This window comes from Miniopterus natalensis, chromosome 8 (assembly GCF_054644295.1).
Source record: "Miniopterus natalensis isolate mMinNat1 chromosome 8, mMinNat1.hap1, whole genome shotgun sequence".
Lineage (NCBI taxonomy): Eukaryota > Metazoa > Chordata > Mammalia > Chiroptera > Miniopteridae > Miniopterus > Miniopterus natalensis.
In genome coordinates, this window is record NC_142088.1 from 21,954,258 (window position 1) to 21,969,689 (window position 15,432).

The 15,432-nt window shown below is 33.0% G+C and overlaps 1 protein-coding gene across 11 annotated transcripts in view; it reads right to left on the reverse strand.

Annotated features, from left to right (window-relative positions):
- Nucleotides 1-15,432, reverse strand: part of CARF (calcium responsive transcription factor) — a 65,030-nt gene that overhangs the window by 40,514 nt on the left and 9,084 nt on the right. For 7 of the 11 annotated variants that reach the window (XR_001602911.2, XR_001602912.2, XR_001602910.2 and 4 more), the window contains 7 exons: nucleotides 14,286-14,397; nucleotides 13,589-13,813; nucleotides 8,759-8,915; nucleotides 7,403-7,532; nucleotides 6,419-6,503; nucleotides 4,994-5,183; nucleotides 536-656 (listed from right to left, as the gene is read on the reverse strand). Coding sequence is in view for 7 of the 11 variants with exons in the window: in XM_016208866.2 (XP_016064352.2) it covers nucleotides 536-656; nucleotides 4,994-5,183; nucleotides 6,419-6,503; nucleotides 7,403-7,532; nucleotides 8,759-8,915; nucleotides 13,589-13,813; nucleotides 14,286-14,354 (977 nt within the window). In the remaining 4 variants the exon portion in view is untranslated. Of the gene's footprint in view, nucleotides 1-535; nucleotides 657-4,993; nucleotides 5,184-6,418; nucleotides 6,504-7,402; nucleotides 7,533-8,551; nucleotides 8,606-8,758; nucleotides 8,916-13,588; nucleotides 13,814-14,275; nucleotides 14,398-15,432 lie in introns of those variants that run through there. The other 4 variants (XR_015714914.1, XM_016208868.2, XM_016208870.2 and 1 more) reach the window with 3 other exon arrangements.

Here is a 15,432-nt window from a genome sequence, read left to right on the forward strand (position 1 = left end):
ATATGTTGTATGTTATTTTTCAATTTTTAACATAAATTTTTAAAAAAATTTTAAAGAAATAACCAGTGATTTTATATACAGATATGGCGGCTTTGAGATATATTTGGAAGAATAAAAATAAAATGCAGAGTAGTACATGTCATTACATTCAAACTAAGCTGAAGCATAATAGCTATGCAGTAAATAATCACAATAGGCATTCAGAATGAACATAAATCAATGTGGATTGACAGAAGGAAAGAAGGTACACTACTATCTAACCTGAAGGAAAGAAAATATTAGTAAGCTTTACTGAGACCTTTAACATTTATGAGGGCAAAGGAGAATATATATGCATATACACAGAACATCTTCGGTAGGTTACTCAAGAAACTGATAAGAGCTGTTGCCTTAAAGAGGGACAAGGGAGCAGGGGTAAGAAGAAACTCAGACTTCAGTGTATATTTTTTGGAGCTGCTTAAACTTTAAAAAGTGCATATTAGCTATTCAAAAATAAGTACTTAATAAGAAAGAAATAAGAGAAAAGAAAGCTTACCGAGCTGGACAAGTGGCTTTGTAGAGTTGACAAGGCCTGCTTTCCTGCTCACTGATTTTTTTTAACTGGAAACCTTTTCTCCTTGGCCCATACTGACACTCCATTACCACAGCTCTACTCCCTGTGGGCCAAAACCAACTATTGATATTAAGTCGAGTATCCATCCGTTCTGGATACTAGATTAAAAATAACTTGGTGGTGGCGATATCAAAAGCTATACTTTCATTACACAACTTTAAGGAAAGAAAACTGCAATAAGTCTTACTAAAATAAAATGTACAAACAAATTTTAAAAGTTGATTGTAATATTTAGCAAATGTACCACATTATATTAAGTAAATGAGTAAATACTACATTTACTGAATGTCAATGTTACTTACATACCTATGATTTTTTTTGTTAATCCTCACCCCAGGATATTTTTTCCATTCATTTTTAGAGAGAGTGGGAGAAAGTGGGGAGAGAGAGACAGAGAGAGAGACATCGATGTGAGAGAGACACATCAATTGGTTGCCTTCTGCATGAGCCATGACAAGAGCCAAGGATCAAAACTGCAACCCAGGTACGTGCCCTTGATCGGGAACTGAACCTGTGACCTTCTGGTGTGTAGGCTGACGCTCTAACCACTGAGGAACACCGGCCAGAGCTACATACATGGTTTTAATAATAAAATTTACTATTTTAATTAGAAATTAGCACATGCTACATTTGTTAATAAATATTAACATCATTTAAAATTTTATTTCCTTTTATAATTACTTATTTCCTCTTTTCTGTTTGGACTGTTAGAATAATGTGGTAAGCAGTCACTAAAATGGCCCCAATGATCCCTGCCTCCAGGTACTCATGTCCTTGTGTAATTCCCTTCCCTTGAGCATAGGCTAGACTTAATAATTTACTTTTAATGAATATAGCTGAATTGACAGGATGTTATTTTTGATACTAGGTTATTTAAAAAGTCTGTGACTTCCATCTTGGATACTGTCTTGCTCTTGCTTAGACTGCTGTCTGGGGAAAATCAGCTGTCACGCAGTGAGAGCTCTGTGTAGAGGCCCATATGGTAAGGAATAGGGCGTGCCACAGCCACATGAGTGAGCTTGGAAGCAGATGTATCCCTAGTCAAGCCATGAGATGACTGCGGCTCCAGCCCACACCTTAACTGCAATCTTGTGAGAGAACCTGAGGCAGAACCACTTTGCTAAGGCACTCTTGGATTCCTGACCCACAGAAACTAAGAGGTAATAAATGTTTATTGTTTTCAGCCACCAAGCTTGGGGTAATTTGTTACACAGCAACAGATAAAACAAATAAGTAGGTGTAAAAACTATAGTTTAAGATTTTAAGTTGAATATCCTATTCTAGGATACAGCAAACTTCTAAAATATAAAACGAAAAATGCAAATCATAAATTAAAATATTGATAAAGTTGACATTAGAATATAAAATTTGTATTTAAAAGGCCTAATAAGTAAAGGTAAAGTAAAAATAACAGTTTGAAAAACAGCATTTTACAGTACACATAACAAAAGATTAATATGCAGAATATAAAGAACCATAAATAATTTTTAAATAAACAAACTACCAAACAGAAAAATGGGCAAAGGGTATGAACAGGCAATCAGAAAGGGAAAAAAAGGATATTAAATAAACAAATAAAAAGATGTTCAACTTCACTAAGAAAGAAGGAAATGCAGTCTGGCCAGGTATGGCTCAGCAGTTGAGCATCGACCTACAAACCAGGAGATCACGGCTGGATTTCAGGTCAGGGCACAAGCCCAGGTTGTAGGCTTGATCCCAAGTAGTGGACATGCAGGAGGCAGCCAATCAATGACTCTCTCATCATTGATGTTTCTCGTTTTCTCTCCCTCTCCCTCCTCTCTATGAAATCAAGAAAAACATTTAAAAAAATTTTAAAGAGGGAAATGCATATTAAAACAATAGTAAAATACTATCTCACACTCTTCAGGTTGTCAAAAATGAAAACAATTGATAATACTCTAAAATAACTGACTCCACTGATCAATCTTAACATCACTAAAAGATGTTACACATAAGTAACAATAAATACTTTTACAACGATTAAGTCTTCATTTAGTCAAGCCTCTAGATCTAACAGTTTACAGGACGTACAGGAGATAAAAGGACATGTTAAACTACACCACAGAGATGGAATCACAAAATCCAGAATAGGGCAAATTCTACAGAACAAACTATCTGGGGGGAAACAGGACAAACATTTTTAGACGAAAATAAATTTAAGAGATATATTATATTAACCAGTTATAATCTATGAACTTTATTTGGATGTGAATTTGAACAAACCTATGAAAAAAGAATTATGAGATAAAGAAATGTGAACATTGGACATTTTACGACATTAAGAAGTTACTGTTAATTCTTTTAAAGTGTGATAATGGGATTCCCTATATATATATATATATTAGAGAGAGAGAGAGAGAGTCCTTGTCTTTTATAGACATACAGAGGAAGTGGGTTGGGGTATAGATGAGACAATTTGTTGAAGCTGGATGATGATACATGGGGTCATGGGATTTCATATATTATTACCTCTACTTTGATATACATATGAAAATTTTCATAATATAAATATTTTTAAAAGAATCACAATACTAAATCATAGAGTGAATAGGGGAAAGGGAAATTTTCATACATTTCAGAAAGGATTAAAAATTGGTACAGGTCATCAATTCTTCGTGTACATTTCTGAATCTAAAAAGCTCAAAAAAAAGTTTGGTTTTTTTTAAGTTTATCTTTATTGTTGAAAATATTACAGATGTCCTCTTTTTACCCCCATTAATCCCTCCACCACACATCCACCCCACCCCAGGCCTTCCCCAGACCCGTGTCTGTGTCCATGGGTTATGCTTATAAACATAGAAATTCCTTGATTAATCTCCCCCCTGGTTCTCCAGGGAGGTAACAAAAATTTTTGGAAGCCATTTACCTCCAAAACCTGGCCTGAACTTTACAAAGCTATTTATAGTCTCGATTTATTCTTTAGTGTGACTATCCATAAAATACTAGTGTGTGTTGATTATGTGTTATTGTCTACAGAATACATGCTAGAAGTATTTTGTAATATTACATTACTACAGTCCAAAAATTCAGACTTCTAAAACACATCTGGCCAAAAACAATTTAGAGAAGGGATTTTTGAACCTGTACAACCAACCACTTTAGTGAACAATTTGAGAAAATCCTGTAAAGATGAAATGGGCATAGTTCACAACTCTGTAATTCCACTTCAAAGCATGTACACTAGAAAAACTACATCTTTTCAACAGAAAATGTACATTGTGGAGGTCTGACTATGGTATTCTTTATAATACTGAAAAGTTGGAGACAACCTAGATGATTGTTTATAGAAAAATAATTGTGGTTTGGTCATATGCTGGACTGTTATATAATGATGACATTGAGTTAACTGGGATCCATAAGTATCAATAGGGATAGATTTCAAAACTAAGGGTGAGTGAATAATTTACATAATAATGTCTATAGTTTACTATTTATGTAGTTTTAAATATTCAAAATGACAAAATATATTACACATACAAACATGTATAATAAAGTATAAAAACAGACTGGAAAGATACACACCAAATTTATATAGTGGCTGCTTGTGAAGAGTTAAGAAGGGGATTAGAACCAGGGATGTAAAAAAATGTTGCATTTCTTTTTAGAATACCGATAAACCTGGGCAGAAAAAGTTACGTTTATCTTATCTTCCTCTAAGTGTTTCTCTTTACCCTCAGAGGTCCAGGATGAGGCTGCAACTCTTCCAGCTGAATCAGTACCCGCATAGCCCTGAAATAAATCACTTATTTTTAGGTTCTGTGGGGTCTGACTGGTCCTAGGATGAATCTCTGGGAATTGTTTGAAGCTCTACTGCTTTAGTAAACACTAGTGTTTGAGAATACGATATATAATACACCTGATGCTTGAGAACCCTAATATTAAAATTCTATATAACTCTTGATTGTGTACAATTCTATATAGTAACTCAAGAGTTCTAAGTTATATAAAACGGACATAAATTTGCACAAGACAAACCAAAAGAGAAGAAGAGAATATATGGATTGGATTAAAAACAAAAAACAAAACCCAAGATATATATATATATATTTAAAATAAAATTGCTTATTGTTTAATTTGTATTAAACAGGTCTACCTGGAATTTCAATATTTTTCTTTTCTATTTTCAGCATAATAATCAAAGGAAGCATGATTCATTGAATACATTAAAAGGCAATTTTATAACATAAAAAATTGGTTATATTTACTATAAGTTTTCTTTTTAGTTTAATATACATTTTTATCAATTAACATTTAGTTATCATCTACCAAAATGAAAATGTATCACCTTAGAAAAACCACAGTTTCACAATGGATCATGGATACTGCTGAACCTTTTAAAATATTTCTTTTAAAAAGTACCTGCATTGACAAATGGAATTCCATCATATGGGACATACTGGGATTTCCACATCAAACGTGTAGCTGGCTTGGCTGGGCTTGGAGACTGGCGGGTGCCCCAAACACTCTGTGTTTGCTGCTTGTGAAATGTTAAAACACTTTCTAATTCAGTCTCACTTACACAGTAGCCCCGGTATGAATCTCCAATTTTCTGCATGCAGTAAAATTAAATAACAAAATTATTAGCAAATATGTTCCATTGTACAAAAAATGTAATAATGTGATTGTCCAAGATGAAAGACTCATCAGCTCTCAAAAGAGAATGTCATTCCTCCTTTCAGATCAATGGTCTACTACAACCAGTGGATATGATCTGAATTCAACTAGTTCACCAAATAGATATTGTCCAGGTATTTGTTAGAGAATGCCAAACTCACTGGCACACTATCAAATTCTTATTTGAGACAAATAATATATAGGGAAGATAACTTGAAGAATATATCATGTATCCATTCTTCCAGATATTTAAAACTCTATCCCTGTATCCAACGAAATCAGCATAAAACTGGCCACAATGCACTGAATCCCTGTGGGCTTCTTAACTGAAACTGACTTTGATATGATGCCATGAATCTATTTGAAAACCTTTGAAAATTGTGATGTATCTAATATAAAAATGATGTGAAGGAATTTGTTCATTATATCAAGATTCTTTTCGTGAAGATCCTTCTTTGAGAGAAATTCCTATCTGACCTTAGTACCAAAAATAAGTAACGGGTTTTTCTCTTAGCTTATGGAAATTAGCATAGTTACTTTTATCTAATGAACACAGAATTTACTAATTAACTTGGTTTCCCCTTTTAAATGTAGATGCTTAGAATAGAGACAAATACGTATATGTCTCTGTGTGTGTATACACACAATATTTTATACAGATAATGTATTATAGAATTGTACACCTGAGACCTATATAATGTTATTAACCAATGTCACCCCAATAGTATCAATAAAATTAAATAAAAAAGAAAGAACTAGTGATATAGATTTGGGGATCATTTTTATAAAAGTGATAGCTGAAAGTCAACAAAGTTGATAAGCTCTACAAGGGATAAAAAGTAGAGAAATAAAATAAGGTCAAACAGTGAACTTTGAAGAATTTCCACCCAGAATATGAAAATAAATAAGCACAAGCAAAGAAAGAGAAACATGATCGCAAAGTTTCATGAAAGACAAGGGACGAAATAATAGTGAGGTGAGAAGATTTATATGATCTCTGCTTTAATAGAGTGTACAATCTCTAAGGAATAAAAGAATAGATGAGATCAGATTTAGAACATGAACAAAGTATTACAGATACAGCTTCTGTCAGTTGTATTCAAAAGTGGATACTTTGGGATAAACCGTAGCTCCTTAAGTGAATCTAGGTAAGGGTTGTTTTTAACTCACCTCACAGCTCCTAAGACGGCAGGCCCATATAGGTGTGTTAGAAGAAAGTGGCTGGAGAGGAGCCAGTAACGGTTCTTCAAGTATTCTGGGACGGGGGAACAATATATTTAAATACATATTACAAGTTACACATACACATGGCATTCAACTGCTTTATTCTTTTAGGCAGTGTCAAAGATAAAATACTGAGGTCATCAATAAGAAAATGTAATAATAATGACAGACTGATCTGATGGCTATATTAATTAGTTTTCTTTAATCACGATTATTTTAATACCTGCTAATGAAAGGCCCACATTTGTTCTTCCAAGTACCTGTAGTTCTAACAAATTCAAGTATTTTATCTGTCTCTCTAATAGCTTATTTTATACTCTTCTCATTATATACTTATTTCCATTTATTAAAAAAATTAGCTAATAAAACATCTTCAGGTGACTTGTTAAGAACCTCATGATATTATGTCAAGTTCTAAGACTAAAGGTCTTAAGTATTGTGTTAATTTCAAAATATTTTCATATTACAATTAAAAAATGTTAATAATACAAAACCATGTCTACATTTCCCTAAATTATTATAAAGTGTCATTGTAAGGGAAAAATAAAAGTTGAAAAAGATGTTAACAAAACACATTTTAAACACTTTACAACATTAAATGCATAAAAATGTGATGAGACCATTAAAAATTTTAGGAACTAGAATAAGTATTTCTTCATTCTAAAAACTCTTAGTCAGATATTTTCAGGTTGCTTCAAAATATCACAGGCGAGTGTCACTGGGGAAAAGCAAAACTCTGGAATTTATATCTTCTAGAGTAGCTTCTTTGTTGCCAAGATGCCATTAAAATAAAGATGTATTTCATAAGAGTCTATTGTATTTCCTGAATTTCTGATCTTTTTCATAGTTAGCCAGCTTTAGATATAAAAATTTTTTAAAGTATTTTCATGGTGATAACAAAAGATGAGCTCCTTTTTCCCACTGACTCACCTGGTCACTGTCTTTTGGGGCAATGTGAGGGATGCTTGTGGATGCACAATATAACTACTGCTATGGTCTGCTAGAGCATCCACTCTTACAGTTGGTAAGTTTCTGTTGCTGGGTTTCTCTTCAGAGGTATCTTAACCACAAGAACAAGAACAAAACAGTATCAATATCTTGAATAAGACCATGAGAATATAACCAACTAGAACTTACATATTTGAAAAAGGAAAGGGAAGATATGTTCTGAAGCTAAAGATAACAAAACTTGCAATGCTTTATTGAGAATTTATCTGATAAACTTGTTTATTTTCCAATGATAATACTACTAAAATTCTTTAATTAAGTTTTTGGAACTTATATTGAACAGCTAGAATATAAGAGTGGTAGAAGTGCCCAGCCGGCATGGTTCAGCAGTTGAACATCAATCTACAATCCAGGAGATCCCAATTTGATTCCCGGTCAGGGCACATGCCCTGGTTTCGGGCTCAATCCCCAGTGGGGGGCATGCAGGAGGCAGCCGATCAATGATTCTCTTATCATTGATGTTTCTATCTCTCTTCTTCCCTCTCTCTGAAATCAATAAAGATATATTAAAAAAGAAAGTGGTAGAAGTAATTGTTATATGTATTAAGAGTTTCACAATATAACAGGAAAATGTTAAACTGATCTTTTTTGTTTCTATACCATGTTGTTATGTTTTCTGCAAACTATGTTTTTTTCCTTATGTTTCAGCAACTGTTAACAAAGACAAAGAATCATAACATTAAGGTAAAAATATCTACCCTAAATCATTAACTATGAACAAGCGACAAAAGAGTGTAGCTATGATGTTAGAAAAGAGATTCAAATAGATGGAAAACCTAGGAAAGCAGAAGGAATAGAACAGTGATATCATTAAATAAGTAAAGAAAAATAAAAAGAAACTGGGAATATATAAGTCTCCTTTCTGAACCTGAAGGAACAAAGAAAGAAGAAAAAGAGCAAAGAGGATGAAAAGAATCACTAAAAAGAAGTAATAAGTGACACAACTAACAACAATATTGACAAAAACACAAATGTAAAATCTTCTACAGTAGCTATTAGCACTATGTTCTTGTTACTGCTGTTGTTATTATTACTGTTATCATAATTAAGAAGAATTTATTTTATGCTCACTGGTCATTTAGGAGGAAGCAAGAGTCAACCAGCTTCACAGAATTCCAAAATGAAATAGACAGCTAACCTAGACAGGAGTTGAAAAATGAACTTAAAATTTATTTGGGCTAAGAAACTTTGTCTACTTATTCAGTTCACAACCTCACCCACAGAAATCAATTTTAGCACTGACTTTCATGAGGTGTAATATGTCCCATTATTACTCACCCCGAGGACTATTCATATCCACAAGTTGCCCCTGAGGTATAATCACTTGTGCCATTTCTGTCTGGGTAGATGGAATTACACGAAGCATCTGTCCATTTTCTGATGATTTGGGAACAATCATCTTGGGAGCATTAAAAAAGACATCAAATGCATAAGCCTACAATAATTTAACAGAGTTATTACTTAAATTATTAAAGACATGCCTACCTCTTTGGCCAATACTATTAGTTCCCTCATTTTATAGATGAAAACACTGAGATACATAAAAAAATTTTCAGTCTCACAACTGGTAAGTGGTAAAGCTAGAATATAAAACAGGCAGTTTGACCCTATGTACTATGATCTTAACCACCTATGGTCTTAGTCATTACACATGGGTGAGATCTAATGACAGTAATCTTAACAAGGCTCTGACTGAACTAAATGTATAAACTTTTTAATATTTATTGTATTATCCATACATGTTTTTTTAAGTACTGTTTGTGTGGTAATCATCCATATTTTAAGTCATTTTATTAATTAAAATACAGTAACTTGTAGATGTCTAATTAAACAGTTTTGTTTTTATAGCTCTGCATTTCTATATATCCTGTCTTGGTCTATAGGGAACACTACAGAGTCCCCCAAAAATCTAAAAACACAGAGAAAAGTGTAGGCTTATTATACTTTTTTCAGGTTAATAACTGAACCCATTGCCTCCAATTTAGAGGAATGTAAACTAAAAAGGAGTCTGAAGTTGAAGAAGCTATTATTTAAAAATACAACTAATAAATTATTTGAAAACAAGTTTATGTTATAGTGCCAGACTTTTTGGGCACTCTGTGAACTTTATTATCTAACATACTACTTTCTACTGACACTTTTTTACTGTTTTATCTCTACCTAGGGAAAGCAACTCTCCTTATTCTTTCCAACCCACCTCCCCAGACTTCTCTATTGCTATGTAAAACATGAAAACACTGCTGGATTCCTCACAGAGATTGTGTTCCCCCTTTTAAGAGGGTCATTTGAAAAAAACTAAATTGGAAAAAAATTAATAAAAACCAACCTTGACAAAGTAGAATGCTTTAAATATATTCATAAACATTTTCCAGAAATTAAGAATAGGAATTGTCACCACCACCACCCCCCATCAAGGTTTATCATGTTTCTTAAGATAAAAATATCTTGCCATACCTCTTATCACTTCAGCATGAAAAAGTAACTGTAAAGTCTGAAGATGACAACTGCTTTACATTTGCTGAGTGCATACTAAGTGGCAGGACTTTACATGTATTACCTTATTTAATGTTCATGACATGTATATGGAGTATATACATTTTTATACATCAGAAAACTGTCATACAGAGGTTACAAAATTTATGCAAGGTAACAGAAATTCAAACTCAAGCTATCTGACTCCTTTTAATCACTACTCTGTACTGCCTCCTGATATCTGATGATGTTACTTAAACCTAAAAAAGACAAAAACAAAACAATACAAAATGCTCTCGAGGCTAAAGAAGGCAACAATAAGAATATTGCTTTAAATTCTTTATTCCTTATAATGAGATTAAATATCTGTGAAAATATTTCATTAATTCATAGAAAATAAGAGTGCTGTGGTTATTATAAAATCCAAATAAAACACATATATTTATAATTTAGTCAATCATATGAAAATGTCATAATTAAGACTGATCTGAAACTGTTTCCCAAGCACAATGAAGAGTCTTCTCTATTTTCTCTGCTTAGCTTACTTCACTTGGTACCTAAAAAACTATTTTCAATTTATGTAATTTGGTAGTATTACTTCTCCTATTAAAAAAGCAAATTATCTTTCATCTTTGCTATGAAAACAAACATAGTTTTGAAGAGTTATCTGCTGGAATATATCCTATTTGAGGCAGACCATGAAAATTATCAGAAAAGCTTGGCTAATGAGTAGTCTCAAAATTATTGGGCTCTCTGTGTATAACCTATCTAATAAATTAAAAATACCATCCTGCTTCACTCCAAAAACTCTGTAATCATTTCATATTCATTTACCCACTACAGAATCTTTACTAGCTCCTTGATAGCTTCTATATTAAAGAAAGAAAAAGAAAGGGAGGGAGGAAGGAAGGGAAGAAGGAAGGAAGGAAACACTTTTTCAATAATCTCCACTTGCTGGGGGATGCTCATAATGGGGAAGGTTATGCATGTGGTAGGGGAGCAGGGGATATATGGGAAATCTCTGTATCTTCCCCTTAATTCTACTGTGAACTTAAAATTGCTTTAAAAAGTAAAGTCTATTAAAACAAACAAAAAAACTAAAAAGTTCCACTAAGTTTCCCAGAATATCACCACTTTCTGATCTTTGGGTCTTGAAAATTTTCATATACTTCTCTATGTTTCTTACATTTATTTCCATGCTTCATGCCACATGTTTCCTATTTCTCTCTTTTTCTTTCTTTATTCTCACCTGAGGATATGTCTACTGATTTTTTAGAGAGAGAGGAATGGAGGGGAAGAAAAGGGAGGGGAGAGAGGCGGGGGTGGGGGGGGAAACAATGGACCGACGACACATCCATTGGTTGCCTCTTGCTGTACTCGCAACCTAAGGGTATGTGCCCCGACCAGGAATCGAATCTGTGACCCTTGTGACTCTTTGGTGTACCAGACAACAGGATGACACTCCAACCAAGTGAGCCACAATGGCCAGGGCACACGTTTCCTATTTCACAGCTTTAAATAACCATCTGTATCATCTCCTACCCCAAACAATGTAAAAATCACCTGTATAATCATTCTGTATAGAAAGTTTAATACAATTACAAAGAGAAGAGAACTCTTTTTTTTTTTTTTTTTTTTTAGTTAAACAAACAACTTTAACATGCTTTTCAGGAAAGGTACTATGTGTAAAATGCTAAACCTTCATACATTTATTAGACTCCTTGATCTTTCTATCAGAACATACAGACTTTCCAAATGTTCTGAGAGAAACTAGAATAAATGTCAAATAACAGGAGAATTACAAAAGTATTTCATTCTGCACATGAAATATTAAAATGTAGTTGGTTCCCATCTAGATTATTTATTGCATATTAACCTCTGCTGGTGATGCAGTATGGTTACAGAAGCTTACCCTTACCTTGCATTTCAGTCCTAAAGTAAGCCCAGAAATTTGTTGAGCCTGAACACATACAAAAATCACTTGTCTACACTTGGCCACTTCTCAACCAATTACTCTCAACCCCAGAATTTAGCTGGATTATAAGGGAACAAAAGGACAGAGGTTAACTCCACAATGCTCTAGACTAAAAATAATAGAAACAAGGATTAATTTTAGATAAAATGGTTGTTTACTTGTGGTATAATTTATAATCAAAGTTATGATTTTTAAAATTATTTTAATTATGAAATTAATAAATATTCATTGTAGAACATTTGTAAAATACAGGTAAACAAAAGAGCTACATAATTCTTCATAGTATTACTAATCTACATTCTAATCAATCAGAAAGCAACTTACAAGTTTTTCTCAGTTACTTTCTTTATTTAAATCCAAACCATCTTTCATCTCTTCTACTCAAACTATAAACTTTGTCATAAATACTTTTAGCTAACAGTTTAAAGCAGTATTTTCATATTTATGCATTGTTATTCACATGACAAATATATATCTACCTACAAAAATCATCAAGGGTGTGTCTAATTTCCAGTATACCATTAGTACTTCCACTGCTTTCTTTTTCAAGAAAGCACACTAGCATGTGATTGAGATTTGATAAAGCAATAACCTTGAGTTCAAACATCATACAAAAAATAAATGTAAGTCAGCCCTAGCCTGTTTGGCTCAGTGGTTAGAGCATCGGCCCTCAGACCGAAGGGTGCCGGGTTTGATTCTGGTCAAGGTCATGTACCTCGATTGCAGGCTTGATCCCAGCCCCGGTTGGGAGCATTCGGGAGGCAACCAATCAATGAGTCTCTCTCCCCTTGATGTTTTTCTCTCTCTCTCTCCACTGCCCCCTTCTACTCTCTCTGAAAAGTAATGGAAAAAATATCCTCAGTTGAGGATTTAAATAAATAAATAATAATAAATAAATAAAGTAATTAAGTTACATGTAAACTCTGAACTTTAGCACTAGTTACAGATTATGGTACAGATTATGGTATTTCTGATCTCAAAGCACCAGTGCACCTAAACATAGTGGCTGGAGCTACTGGTTTGAAGTACTATTTGGTACTACTGAAAGGAAATCGTTTAAAATCCTTCATAACTTAAAAATGAATGTCATGGAAAGAGTATTTTTAAAGCAATGTAAGTCAACAGTGTCAAGAAATTGACTGGATAAAAAAGGTGAAGGAATTAAGAAATACAAATTGAGCCCTGGCTGGTGTAGCTGTTGGTTGAGTGTCATCTTGTGCACACAGAAGGGACACTGATTCCATTCCCAATAGGAGGCATGCAGGAGGCAACCAATCAATGTTTTGTTCTCACATTGGTGTCTCTCTCTCTCTCCTCCACCCTTGCTTTCTTTCTCTCTAAAATCAATAAAAACATATTTTTTTAAAAAAGAAATACAAATTGGTAGTTACAGAATTGTCATGGGAATGTAAAGTAGAGCATAGGGAATATAGTAAATAATATTGTAATAACTATGTGTGGTGTCAGGTGGGTACTGGAAATATCAGGGGGAACACATTTTATATGTTTGTCTAATCACTATTCTGTACTCCTGAAACCAATACAAAATATTACTGAAAGGAAACTGTAATTGAAAAATTGAAAAATAAAGAAATTAAGGTCATCTAGTAAGAGTAATACAATTTGCTAAATAGCATAAAACTAGTTATTTATATACTCACCATTTGTGCATTAGAATCCCCCAAAGACTGAAGTTCATATGGAACAGGTTGCCCAGTTTGGTCCACTAGGTCAAATTGCTCTGCAGAAAGAGTCTGTGCCTGAGTCAGGGGCCCTGGTATATTCTGTGATGTGAGTGAATTATCTTCATGAATAGTGATGGGTAAAATTCTACCAGAACTATTTTGTCCAAAGGAAGGATCCCTGGAGTCCATACAGGTTAAATGCTTTGCAAAAAAATAATAAATAAATAATCACTTGGGTGTTTGTAAAACATAACATCACAATTTTTTTTAAAAAATATAATGTTTATAATAAAAATGAAAAGATATTCTTTTTTCAGTTAATTATCCACTTTATACTTTGCAAGAGTTGTCAATTCACAGACTAATAGACAGAAAGCAGTTTTTAAGTGAAATTGTTGATTTTTATTATATTTAATTTCAACTTTATTGAAATAAAATTGTCCATGAAACACAACCTGAAGTGATGAAGTACAATTCAATATATGGATTTTCCTTGTGATAAAATTTTATGAATATATAAAATTAAATGATAGAATTGTGGATAACACAATGTTAAAATTCTTGAAAACATAAGGTATAACACTATTCCTTAAGCATAAAAAGTTGTTAAATGGCATGCTGTTTTCCCTCAGAATGGCAAAAAGTTCCCAGTTGAATCCCTACCTCAAATTACCTGAGAGTCTGTTTTTGAATCTTCAGGATCATTATGGTTGACTATTAATGAATCATGAGACTGTTCCATGCTGATATCATATTCAATCCCATTTTCTTCTATTATTTAATAGCTGAAAGAGTTCAAATATCTGATCAACTAAAGCCCTTAACATTTTTACAAAGTCTATGTCTAAAACAAATCCCTCATCTCCCCCACTGTATACAGCTTAGGTTAAATTATTGCCATTCTATAAATAAGAAAATAAACATTTTTGCTAAATGACTTGCCAAGGCAACAGAATATATTCAAGGCAGAATATAGTGTTACATAGTTCCTTCTTCCTATCCTTAAGTATACTCACATACTGGCTTATTAAGATTGCTATTATGTGGAATGTACTGTTATACCCTTCAAATACTTCTAAAATTCTCATTTTACAAAGATTTAATAAAAATAAAGCTTTTTAACTTTATGAGTTAGTTGTACCCCACTGTAACATTAAATAATTTCAGAAAATATCTCTTGGTATAGGTCGAGATTATGAATACATAACTCTTACCATAATATACAATCAGACAAGCTTTGAACATAAATAAATATGTATTCCAAAACGTTTGAGCCATTAAGGCCTAGTACAGTGATTTTCAACTGTGGCAATTTGGTCTCCTCACATACTCCCCAGCCCTCAAGGATATTCAGCAATCTCTGGAAACATTTTTGGTTGTCACAATGTGGGGTAGGGGAGAGTGCTTCTGGTATCTAATGGGGTACTGCTAAAAATTTTAAAATGCACAGGACAGCCACCACAACAAAGATGTCAGTGTCGCTGAGGTTCACAAACCCCTACTATATTGTAGTGAGTACAGGATTCTGTATTATCTTAAAATATATATATTTTATGTCTTAAAACTGGAGTAAGGCTAAAATGAAACTGAAGAATACCACTGAAAATTTATAATATAAAATAAACCTCATAGAATCTTTTTAAGAACCCACCCATTTTATTTTATTTTTCAAAGGACAGCATACATATTTTTAAATCTTTAAAATTTTATTTTTTAAATTAACATGCATTAAATTGAACTTTTCTGTGTGCGTATAGTTCTATGGATTTTAATAAATGTGTCTATGTAACCACCATCACAATTAGGATACACAATAAATC